Below are 13,465 nucleotides of genomic sequence, written 5' to 3' on the forward strand. Positions count from 1 at the left end.
CACGATATTAGTAATTGTTATTAACATATTCGTGAGTGAAGACCCGTTTTTATCAGCCCCTTCGTTAATTTTAGGCTGATGAAACGGGGACATTGATAAAATCGGAATATATATTTTTCTTTCTTTTTAGCTTGAGCTTGAACTTGTGCGACCACCCCTGGCTGCTACTCCGTTATCGATCGGGACTAGCTGAAGTTACACAGGGAATCAGTAGATAATTATGCTTGGGATTAGCGAAACATCTTTCAATGTGGAACTCCTGGTAATCCTAAAGTGTTTCTGATCAATACCGGCACCGGCCAGGCCCGAACGTAGATCGCGGAAGGAAAGGGAAGGAATTGTTAGTCCGATACTTGCTTTTGCTAGAGCCCGTATATACTACTGCGCACTCCACAAGTATCACAGGAGGAGGATATTTTTGTTAGTAGAGTATAGAAGTTGGATATACTTCTTCTTTACCGACGCCAGAGAGGTGATTCCACTACCTGGACTAGATATCGATCCACCAATTTCATGGACCGGGGACCAACGGCTTTACTTCCCTTCCGAAGGAAGACATGACCACAGATCAGAAAAATCTCAAGACCTCGGCTGGAATTGAACCCAGGCCAACTGGAATGAGTGGCGGTCACGCTTACCACTCAACCACCGGCGCCGTCTATATTTTTCTTTCTTTTTAGGAAACCGAAAATCTTAAAATATTCTTCTTCAGTTCCTACATATAGCCTCATAACCTTTCCTGATTATTTAGCTTAAATTTCCCTTAAGAGGGTCTGACAGTGCAAAATTTAAAACAATTTTTTTGCATATTTCAGAACTCTAAGATAAGAAAAATATGCTCAAAAAAGGATTGACTCGAATTCAACTTGGTTCGTCTGCTAGAGCCCATCAAACTACTAACTATCAATTTTCATACGAAGCTTATAAAATCGGTTCAAAAAGCTGATAAAATCAGGGGTAGATAAAATCGGGTGCTGATAAAATCGGGTCTTCACTGTGTACTATTCACGAGTTTCGCGTTGGATTTTTCTGGCAGAATAGTGTGACTGATTTCAGGATCTCAGTCACGATTTTCGTAATTTTTATTCACGTTATCGTGATATTTTAGTCACAAGTAGAGTGGTTTGTGTTCATGATTTCAGGATTATTGTCACGATTTTTGATATTTTAGTCACGAGTAGTGTAATTTATGTTCATGATTTCAAGATCTTAGTCACATTTTTCGTAATTTATATGCACGTTATCGTGATATTTTATTCTTGAGCTCATGTTCGAATTTGACACGTAGAGTAATGTGACTCATGTTCATGTTTAATCACTATCGGATTTTTTACTTGTTTTGTGAACTACATTACGAACATGATTTGTGGCTGTATAATATATTTTTGGTGCTCAGCGCAGTTGTCGTTTTCTGTCCAGACATCACATTGAACCTTATCGAATGAATAATGATGTTCGAGGTCCTAATATTTTTTTTAAATCAGCTGCTCACACCTATCACTAGTCGCTATAGGCTGGACATGAGCATATCATGACAAAACCCAAATTTTGTGAAAGGATTCACGTGAAAATTTCAAGACCATGTACAGAGTTGCATGATATAGAAAGCGATTATGGGTGTCTTCTAAATATCACAAGCACTCAAGATGGATCGTGAATCATGCACTACGAGTCATGAACCAGTTCACGAATCCATGAATAATATTTTATGATTTTGTGAACTATTTCGCGAGCACGAATGGTTAGGTGTGAAAATTATTCTAGGATTCACGAACACATGAACGATATTTTATGATTGCGTGAACTTTTTCACGGGCACACATGATAAGGTGTGACTATTATATTAGAAATCAAGAATCAGTTCACGTTTCTATGAATAAGACTTCGTGATTTTGTGAACTATTTCACGAGCACGACTGGTCGTAAGGAATCATAAATAAGTTCACGTACACATGAATAATATTTTTCGATTTTGTCAACTATTGCACGTGCTCGAATGGTTAGTCGATACTATTATACTAGGAATCATGAACTAGTTCATGAATACATAAAAATAATTTCATGGTTTTGTAAACTATTTCATCAGCATGAATGGTGAGTTGTGATTAATTCGCTAGAAGTCAGGAATCAGTTCACGTATACATTAATAACATTTTGTGAACTATTTCACGAGCACGGATATATTACATCGTGACTATTATATTAGAAATCATGAACTATTTCACGATGATTGAAAGGATTCATGAAATAGTTCACGAGCAAATATGTTTTGATTTTGTGAACTACTTCACAACCACGAAAATCCGATTATGTTGAAGATATCCTTACTAAGAAAATCGTTATATAGGCGTTGCTGAACGAAAATGGAACATAATAATAAAACAGATGATTTTTGTTTATGGTCATGTTTTTGTAACGTAAAAATGCAATTGTTCCAGAATTCATGGCACTTTATTCACGATTTTGAGAAAATTTTGTTCCGTGTAGGTAGTGGTACGACCACCTGCTGTTGCTACTCATCTGAGTTGCTCGTCTCCAATGGCTGAACTGAATAGGGGCCGACGCGGTACTTGGTCATTTATACATGAATCATTCTTTTGCAAATCACACACCTTCAAAACCTGACAATTTTAAAATATCTTATTTTTTTAATTATTTTTGTGTATAAAATTAATTCACACAATTCAAGATTTTGCTGAAAAAAATCAATTTCAACAATATCGACAGTGTTATTTTTATTGATTCACAGTTGCAAATTAAACAACAAATATGATTGCAAACCAAAAAAAAATATAATTTTCGATCACGCGTTTCTGCTGTACATATTCCACTTTGAACACCATTAGAATAGCTGCAAAAGATAACTAGTACGTCATGCTTCACTTAATAAAAGTTTAAGCTCGATAAGCAACCGAAGACACAAACGGATAAATCGTACAATAACTCAAAACCAGAGCGGTCAGAGCTATGAACATTCTTTGATAAAATATTTTTTTATTTTTTTTTTCTTCGCGCAACTTTTCTTTATTCTCTTTCTGTTGAGTACATAGGTCAAATACGTCATATGATTGGTTCATGTTCAGTTTATTATTTCAAGTTGCGAAGATGGTTTCGGCAATCGTTCAGTGTCTTATAAAAATGTGTGGATAACCCAAATTTTTGATATGATTGATTACATTTATTAAAAGCAATCTAGAAATCGGCAAACATATCGAGTTAACGACTTTTATTCTCAACTTGTTTTTATACACGTTTTCGTTGTTTTCAGCGTGTCGAGCATGCATGCTAATTATCATTCATTACTTTAACATGCCGATTCAGAGTTGAGAGAGCAATCTTTAGAACCGTTCAAGATATGATCGGTTTTATTTGATCAAATGGGACAAGCGATGCTTGAAAGAGGGCACTAATAACTGGACAGTTGGACAGTCCCAACTCAGTTTCAGTCACCAACAGGTCGCTGATATGTACACACACTTTCAGCCTAGACTTCTAATAAATTTTTCTATCATAGTTCTAGACTTTCACTAAATACAAAACGAAGAAAATATAGAAAAGCACCCGTCATGATTAGCAATAGAACCTCAACCGATTGAACTCGTCGTATTTCTAATTTAACCCCAATGTCCATAAACACCTCAAGTTTCAGCTCACAAATGCGCGTAAAATCTCTATCTCGCACGAATAACATCAAAGCCATCAACGGCCACGAAAAGTTAGTATTTATTTTATTTTTCGAAAAGCAATCAACGCGCGCCGCTAATGTCCGTCCGCAGATCATGGATGCCTCTGTAGAGAGATCATTTGGACATCATCGCGGTAGACAACACCACAATCGGTTAGTGGCGGCATTTGTATGTGTTCAAGTGTATAGTACAGTATAGTACCCCACAGAGAAGCATTTAGTAGACAGTAGCTCGTTAGGAGCATTGCAGTACGAGTTTTCGCATCGAGTGTGCACTATGTGCCGGTTACTTTCGAGGCCTCTCAGCATCCTAGTCTCGCGGATCTGTAAATCTCCAGAATACTTGCATTCGTAGAAATCCGTTCGGTCAAACGAGCGACTCGAGTTCCAATTCGGAGTGTTTTCTTTTCTGGTTCGAATTTCGAACCTATCAATCTTTTCTCATTAGACTTAGCAAGTAGTGTGTGTTTAATATCGTACAGTATCCACTCAGTCGTTGCGTTCTGTGTGTAGTCTAGCGATTTATGTGTTTGCATCGGTATACATAATTCTTCCTCTCAGGGGAAAATAACAATCTAGATCAACCGAACGTAAGTCTCTAGCCTTAAGTAGCTGCTAGTTAAGTAATTGATTTTTTCCTGTACTGTGCTCGCATTTTTGCTCTCATTCTTTCTCATCTCCAACGAACTCAAAGGAAGTGTTCACTTATATTTACACTCTTTTTGCTCGTGCATCTTTTTTATTTTCTTCTCTCGGCTTTCCACCCACTACTTGGACCGGCAGGCGAAGATCCGATCATGTCCGACCAACAGCAGTACAACTACATGACGAGCGACGAAAATAAACAATTTGATGACACTAACATCACAAACATGAGCATTGATCCAATGAAGGATGAAAAGTACTTGGAGAAGATCATCTCAAGCGCAGAAAAGTACACATCGATGGCGCCCCGCGAGAGCACACCCAATCCTCTGGATATCACCGTAACCGATAACGTCAACATCACCCGGAAGCCGATTCACGTCGGGTAAGCTCTGTAATTTCCTATGCAATTAAACACTCGTATCGAACAACTCACTCACATTCATAAACGCTTGATTCCTTCTACCAATAACAACCACTCTGTGTATCCCCAACAAAAATTGAACTTTATCCAGTCGCTCCAGGTGTACAGTTGAAACTGGCAAAACAAATCCTTCTACCAATCTGTACTATTTTTTTCTTTCTCCTGCACTGCCCTCACACATCATAGCAGGACACTATTGATCCGGTAACCTACTGCATTATTCATACTATTAAACACAACGAAAAACCGTTTGCTTTTGGTGTCTTTCGGTTCGCCATCTCTATATCTATCCCGCGCTCTCTCTTTCTCTTTCTGTCTTTGGCACCATGGCTATGTACTATTTGCATCTTACCTATTTGCTACTCCACAACTCATCGTCAAATTGCCATGTTTTGGGTGCTTTTTGCTTGTTTGCCAGATTAATAACAAGCACGTTTGGGCAGTTAATCGCATTGTAAAAATAGATGGTAGTACCTAATTTGTCGATTGAAACGTAGCAATATTACATTACCGTCCTAAAGATAAAAATATTAAAAAGCAATTTTGGCAGCAGCTATGCAAAATGTATGTGTCCAAAAGCGGCGATATTTATTGAACTACCACGCGTTTCCATTCCAGTTTTCGAATACAGCATAACCAACATTAGCGACGTACTGAGCGCCTCCTTTTAAACAGCAATTAACTTTTTCGAACTTGAATTATTCTCACTAAAACCCTATTTTTGGTGTCCTGGTATTTGACGTCAAAATTATTAGAATCTGTTTTTAAAATTCTATTGTTAACAGTATCACCCCTTCTTGTTCAGAAATAATTTTTTAAAACGCAAACATAATCAGGCACCATTTGTTTTAAAGGCTAAATTTTCTGTAACAAATCGTGCAGTCGATTCTGTATTAGACATCCCACAAACAACACCTCCAAATCATATACAACACACTGATACTTCAGAGTGTACTTCACAATTCAATCCAAACTTAACTTTTAACGAACAAGCACCGAAGTAGTGTTTGAAAAACTAATAAGTGATGACAGTGTTCTTCTAGATAAATCCAATTAATTTTTTCTTCAACTCTTTTTTTCTTTCTTTCTACGGTTCGATCCGAAATATGTGTGCCATGAATGAAATATGCTGTTGAAAAACTTATGTTTGATCATTGGAATTATTTTTCACTACTAAAACCCTACACCAATCAACAAACTGAACAACAAATCCATCGAAACATGGAATCACAATTCTTATTCGCGATTTCATATGCTATTTTGATTGCCTATACACCCTACCTCGTTTTTTTCGAATGCATTCGACTAATAATTGTAACGACACCAACTTCATATCGTATTGCTTCATAATTTTTTTCTAAAAACGCGCTCGTGCGATAATATTCCTTCACGATGTTACCCAACATGCAATCTGAATCGAATTAAAAAACTCTCCTGATTGGCGAAAATCGAAACATCTGCAAACTACCACCCGCACATTTCATCCCCATCGTCGTTCATCGGCTTCGCGCAACTATCAACATCCCGTCGGACTGCAAACTAAATCAGTAATAATCAGTCGTTGTCATTTACTGGCTTGATGGAATATTTAGAACGGAAAAACTTTATGCCATTATGTAGGGAAAGGTATATTCTAATTGTTTTCAAATAAAAAGTAATACGCATCTGTGTTTGTGTGCGAGTGCTGAAACCTTTGCGCGAATAACCATTAATTCGTACCGTAAACAAACTAATAACTGAATCGTTTCTGTTATTGGTTATTTACTGTAGTAGCTCACTAACATATTAGGCTTTTGTTTGACAGTGTAAGTTCTGCTCAAAATAACCGCATGCCTTGAAAATCTTTCAATATTTAGGTTGTGATATTGCGTATATATACTTGAATTCCAATAATTCATCCTTCGAATAGTCCAATTTGCTACTCAAGCTGTGTGACATTTGTATGATTAAACATTGAAGAATTGAACAAACGCAGCTGCTCATTTAAACGATTAAATGCATACAATTCATCAACCTATAGTGTATATATCATAAGAATGTTAAATACAACTGATAATTTAATAGAACCCTCAAAGAGGCAAAAAATTTGAATAGAATGTACGATATAAATATAATAGTCTAATTAACATTTGGCGCTAGTATAAGCTCTAAACCTGCGAAATGTTGACATCTTCTGATGAGCTACAAAGAGAACCGAATCCCAATTCATACCATAGTGTGTTGAAGATGGTTAACTTCATCACTCATTAGTTCGTTGTAGCACAGTAAATAAATTAGGTACTTAAATTTACCTGGTGACGGGCATTGCGTAGTTGGTAAATCGATTGCCTTGTACGCAGCTCACCTGGGTTCGATTCCCCCAACCCGGCACATAGGGTTAGAGATTTTTTCAAAAAGAGATTTCTCTAACTTGAAAAGAGGCGAATGACCCTAAGATTAAAACCTCTATAATAAAAAAAAACTTAAATTTACCGCAACCAGCATTCGATTTCCGTGCCTCATTCCATCATTTCCGACTGAATCGAATGTCTTTAGTTCACTGAAAATATAATTACATGCAAATGAAGTCGAACTTGAACCGAATTCAAGCTCGACTTCATTTGCATGATATTTGATTTTGTCTAGAATGGATAGTGAGGTTGCGGTCCAGCAGGAGATTTTCAAGAGTCTACTACCTTTCTCCGGAGAAACAGCCTAGAGGCCGTGTGGCATCCGGCGGCTTGGAATATCTCAGCCAAAAATCCACTGTGTTCCTGGCATTTGAAAACAGGAGTCCTGCAGTCAAGGTATTTCTCCGTGCCGAGCACTGAATGGATGGATGGGCTAAAATGTGCCAGTCGCGCACGGAGTGTCGCGGATCTTACTCTTACTGTGTCAAGCGAATTTCTGACACAATGAACGTTTGTTTTGACATTAAAAATGTCTTACTCCACTATCTGGGGCTAGGTGTCATTCTAAAATCTAAACTATCTCCCATGTAACGAAACTATGTAAGGTTTGCACGCTTATAACTCCGATATTACTAGATGGATAACTTAAATATTGGTAATAATTTAACACCTAACTTAAATATTGGTAATAATTTAATATCTCCCCAATAAAAGTAGACTTTTGGAAATTGGTAAAATTAAAAAGTTCACGAAAAACGGGAAAATTACCATTCGTGAGGCAGATTTCTCAGACACAGCCGTCAAAAGAGGGCAGCTTAGTGACTCAATGAAAGACGAAAAGTCATAAATAGAAGCGACGCATGTCCGTTTAAATTAGTTGTTGCTCTTGTCTCATATGAACAACATCGTCTCCGGGCGATGCAATAAGCGCTATCGATTTTCGGCAACGTTGGCATTTGCACACACTCGCACCTAAGTGACTAAACCATATACGGTTAGTTTATAAATAGAGGTGACGCGTACCCGTTTGAATCAGTTTTTGTTCTTATGTCGAACGGGTAAGATCATGGTTGTAGCGTGTGGGCACTACAATAAGCGGTAGACGCTATGCTTTTTCGGCAGCGGTGGCCGTGTGCGGATTTTTCGGGTACCAGCACGGTGTCACAGAATGATTTGCAAAGTGGGTGGGTGGGGTGGTTTGGATTTAATTCAATACGGTGTGTGCTGCTTAAGAGTGTTGCGTTTGAATAAAATATATTTATTTTTATGCATGCGTGTGCGTTGTAACTTGTTAATCCATGTTTACGGCGCATTGTAGCTGCCTAGGGTAAAGAGCCTATTGGTTTTCATATGTTTCATATTTTGGTTATATGTTTTTTATCAGTAAGGCATCTGACAACGTGCTTCTGTAGTTATTGCACTGTTCAGCAGCGTAGTATTTTATATAGGGGAGTACACTCAGGTTTTATTACGCGGTATTTTTTACGCGAATTTTGAAATTTCCGCGGTTTTCATTCACGCGTTTTTTTGAAATTTAGGCGGTTTTCATTTGCACGGCCTGTATCCCCTGCGTAAAAAAACCTGAGTGTAATTGCATCGGAAACAATCACATTCCCAGCAGAACTTTTTGTTTTCTAATTTCAAACACTTTTGTTTCGTACTGTACACAACGGAAAATTTTAAAACAGAACTTACCGTCCCAGCAGCAGTTTAGGCGGGTGTTCTTTTTCGATTCAAATTCAAGCCATGTCTTAATCGTTACTGGACTTAAAATTGTTTTCCCAGTTTATCCAGTCAGAGTATCTGTCCTGCCCTATGTAGTTAAAACACAGTTCTAATTGCGTTTTAAAGTATACAACAAATAGAACGGTTAGGTATACTAATTTAAATTTTAAAATATATCTGTTTGAAATTATGCAACAAACCGCTGTACTGAAGATATAATTATGTCAGTCCTATTACCACATAAAACACCTATATAACATAAAACGCTGCAGAATTGGTTTAATAATACAATGTTTACACTACAGAGTTATAACACGTTTTAATAATTAGCAACAAGAGAAAATGTCACCAAGATAGCATAAAACCCGTTTTAACTGGTAGTGCGAACGTTGCATAACAATGTAATTTATCAAATAATTTCATTTTTTTCACCACTAATCGATCAAGAAATGCTTAACCTTAAGATTGTTTACTTAAGTTCATTAATACATTATTGAAAATTTAAATGGAAAATGAAATTTCATATTTCATGAAGAATCTGTATATTTCCGTTACTGGGCGTGGGCTTCCTCGTCACGGTTCTAAATATGGAACTTTTCTTTTAAATATATTTTCTGGACAGACCAGCCAATTTTTACTAGATGGATTAGCCAAATAATGCCAATCACCTAGTGAGATACTTGATTAATTAATAGATTACCGTTAAAAGACCTTCAATAAATTATGTTTTAATGGGGAGGGTATATAGCAAATTGTAACATAAAAAACAGGCGAGTGAGCAAGAACTTGAGTCGATATGTGTGATAGATATAATACATTTGCACGCTCTTGAAAAAATCTACATTTTTAATGTCACCGTGGTCGTGTCCTGTACACAACCCTTTAATTTTTTTCGTAGATCGGGATTTTAAAATGCTGGTTTTGTCCCTAATACCTATTTCGCGATTCGATATAGACGGTTACAGCCAACATGGTTTCTTCTAGTTGTTGTACAATAAGTGCTGATGATGAAATGTGTAGGGTTCTGTTCTAGTGCCTGGATTAATCATAATTAAATCAGCACAAATCAATCTTCAGCATAAACGTGTAGCAACTATCAGTGTATCCCGCCTTGTGCAAGAAGGAAAAGCTTCCATAGCTTTGGTTCAAGAATAGTTTTTCCATGCAGGAACCTTCTTTTTTTTCCAATTCGTTTATTTGATAAGGCAGGTTTGCGTTAGCTTAAAGGTGCCAATTTTGTTTTGTTTTACATTTTAAATTACTTAAAACTAGGGGATTACATATTGATTAGCTATACATATACACAAGGGGGTAATATAATTTTCGTAAGATTAGGGGGTCATTTAGTTTTTATGGCAATATGGTTTGACATTTTTAGCAATGAGATTATTGGAGCAAATAATGTTTAACTAAGGGGGAAAATTTATACGACTATCTTAAAAGTAGAAATAATTAGAGGGCGTGATTAAATTTTGTAAAGATTCGGAGACATTAATTAGAGTTATTTTATGTGGTAGTAGAGTTGGGCATTTTCAACGAGATCATATAATATAATAGTTAAAACTAGAAAAGGCAAGAAGAGCTAAATGCTTCATGAAGATATTTGGGGGGGAAGGGGTGTTACTTCTGTGTATAAGAGTCAGGGGAAGTAGGGTGGACAAACATGGCAGGGGGAGAACATTATTTCAGTTTCAGACTTCGGGAGATCAACGGATGGATTACAGAATCAGGGTGGCCTTCATTAGGAAGAATCATGTACTGGGACGCCGGGTGGTCGTTCTTAAGATGGCAGGGGTTTCTCCAGACGATTTCGGACGACGATGCGGCTCAGATGTTGATCGGCTACATTTCGAGTTGTGCGTGTGATGTTCGTGCTTTAGGTCCCGTGTTTGTTGGCTCATTTGACAGGGATGTTTTGTGTCGCCTTGGAGTCGCATCAAACCATCGTGGGTGTATGGTACAGGTGGAAGAGAGCGTTTCTGAGAATGATAAGGAAAAAGGGGCAGTTAAAGTTGGATATTGATGGTTTTTATGAAGGTGTATATAAGGGACATATAGAGGACATCGCGACTTGCCAACACATCTCGAACCGGGACGTTGGGTTGTCTTCCTCGGGCCCGGAGGGTGTCCATAAGCCGAGACCTGGCGAAACTGTACTCGGTGCACGCCCAGACTATGTGCTCTATATCGTGATAACCGTCGCCACAAGCGCAGATACCACTCTCCACGAGCGCAATACGTCGGAGATGTGCATCCAGCGTGTAATGGTTCGCCATGAGTCGAGACATCACACGAATGAAGTCACGACCCACATCCATCCCCTTGAACCAAGGTTTCGTCGATACCTTAGGGACTATCGAATGTAGCCACCTTCCTAGCTCCCCATTGCTCCACGAGGTTTGCCAACTTTCGAGGGTTCTCTGATGAGTAGGGGAGAGGGGGTAACAATGAAACACATTTTTTATACGATTTAATTTTGATGACAATACATGTTACTTATGTAGCCAAAAGTGATACATAATTTCATTCTGTTGTTAACTAATACATATATTTTTTCCAGCTGGTAAACTTCACGGGAAATAACTTTTTGTGGTTAATAAACAGTCGGTGGTAAAATGTACCAGTGAGCCCCATGGGTAGGAACTATGAAACACGACGTCGTCTACAGTGAAATATTCTACTTGCAAATTTCATTCTTTTGTTTTGACGAATAAAGATCCTAAAGCTTCCTATTAAAGTTATTTTGAGACGCAAATCGTTTGTTTACGCAAGATATTATTATATCATCGCGTAATATCGGACCACCATATATGCATATAAGATGCAATCCTGAAAGAAGCGATAATTTCTACAAAACTTGCCCAAATTGACAAACTTTCCATTTAATGAGTTGTATTTATTGTGGAAAATCGGAACCCATTCACATTTTAATATAGATCACAAAAACAAGAAATTTTCGCTGTTCCCCATATATCATTGTTTCACAGTTACCCAATGGGTCTATTTATGAAGATTGTCAAATTACACAGAACCATGACGCGTTACCAAAAAACTTTGTTCACGGCAAATGTTGAGCAAAAAATTTGCTACAAATAACAGTAGAATTTACATTTATCTGGTGAACGGTAACTCATAAAAATAGAATAATGATCTTTATTGCAAATTTACTTTGACTGTTATAAAACAAACAAATATCCATTAAAAGAGATAGAGTTATCAGAAAGCTTCCAAAATATAGTAACACGTGTAAAGAATTAGAAACCATGAAATATGAGGGAATGAGACGATTATGTTCATGCATTATGATTTTATTGCGATTGTTTCATAGTTCCTGCTGATCCACCGTTACCCTCTCTCCCCTAATAGTGAAAAATTCGTGGAAGCAAATTGGTCTTTCAAAAACGTCACCTTCAATGCCACCCACCTTAGCTAAGGAGTCCGCCTTCTCATTGCCCGGAATGGAGCAATGAGAAGGGACCCACACCAAGGTAATCTGGAAAGACTTGTCAGATAAAGCACTCAGTACCTCCCGTATTTCCCCAAAAACTACGAGGAATGCTTTCCATGTTTCATCGAGCGAATAGCGTCAATAGAACTCAGACTATCCGAGACGATGAAGTAATAGTCTGCGGGTAATGTGTCAATGACTCCAAGGGTATACTGAATAGCAGCTAGTTCTGCGGCGTAAACTGAAGCAGGGTCACTGAGTTTGTAGGAGGCGGTGAACTTTTGATTGAAAATACCGAAGCCAGTGGACCCTTCGAGGTTTGATCCGTCAGTATAAAACATCTTAGAACAGTCGACTTCTCGGAATTTATTATAAAAAATATTTGGAACCACTTGTGGGCGTATGTGGTCCGGAATTCCACTAATCTCATCTTTCATGGATGTGTCGAAGAAAACAGTAGATTCAGAAGTATTTATGAAATGCACACGGTTGGGATTGTAAGAAGAAGGATTAATATTCTGCGCCATGTAGTCAAAGTACAGGGGCATAAAACGGGTCTGAGAATTGAGCTCAACAAGCCTTTCGAAATTTTCAATCACCAACGGGTTCAAGATATCGCATCGAATGAGCAATCGATATGAGAGTTCCCAAAATCGATTTTTCAGCGGGAGAACGCCCGACAGGACTTCGAGACTCATCGTATGGGTCGACTGCATGCACCCTAAGGCGATACGCAAACAACGATACTGAATTCTTTCGAGTTTGATAAAATGTATGTTCGCGGCGGATCGAAAGCAGAAGCATCCGTATTCCAGTACCGACAGTATCGTTGTTTGATACAACCTAATTAGGTCTCCTGGGTGGGCACCCCACCACGTTCCGGTTATTGTACGAAGAAAGTTGATCCTTTGTTGGCATTTCTGTTTCAGATACCGAATATGGCATCCCCAAGTACCTTTCGAGTCGAACCAGACCCCTAGATATTTTACTGTGAAGACCTGAGCTATAGTTTGACCCATTAATAGAAGCTGTAGTTGTGCTGGTTCACGCTTCCTAGAAAATACAACTAGCTCAGTTTTCTCCGTGGAGAATTCGATACCCAGCTTAATAGCCCATGCAGACAAATTGTCCAAGGTATTCTGTAATGG

General features: G+C 38.0%; 1 protein-coding gene across 7 annotated transcripts in view; it reads left to right on the top strand.

The window, feature by feature from the left end:
* LOC131682523 (ankyrin-3) overlaps positions 1–13,465 on the top strand; it is a 174,589-nt gene that overhangs the window by 130,391 nt on the left and 30,733 nt on the right. For 6 of the 7 annotated variants that reach the window (XM_058964053.1, XM_058964058.1, XM_058964059.1 and 3 more), the window contains 2 exons: positions 4,469–4,715; positions 4,941–4,958. In XM_058964053.1, the coding sequence (XP_058820036.1) occupies positions 4,469–4,715; positions 4,941–4,958 (265 nt within the window). The remainder of the gene's footprint in view (positions 1–4,468; positions 4,716–4,940; positions 4,959–13,465) is intronic. The other variant, XM_058964056.1, reaches the window with a different exon arrangement.

Source organism: Topomyia yanbarensis, chromosome 2, assembly GCF_030247195.1.
Source record: "Topomyia yanbarensis strain Yona2022 chromosome 2, ASM3024719v1, whole genome shotgun sequence".
NCBI lineage: Eukaryota > Metazoa > Arthropoda > Insecta > Diptera > Culicidae > Topomyia > Topomyia yanbarensis.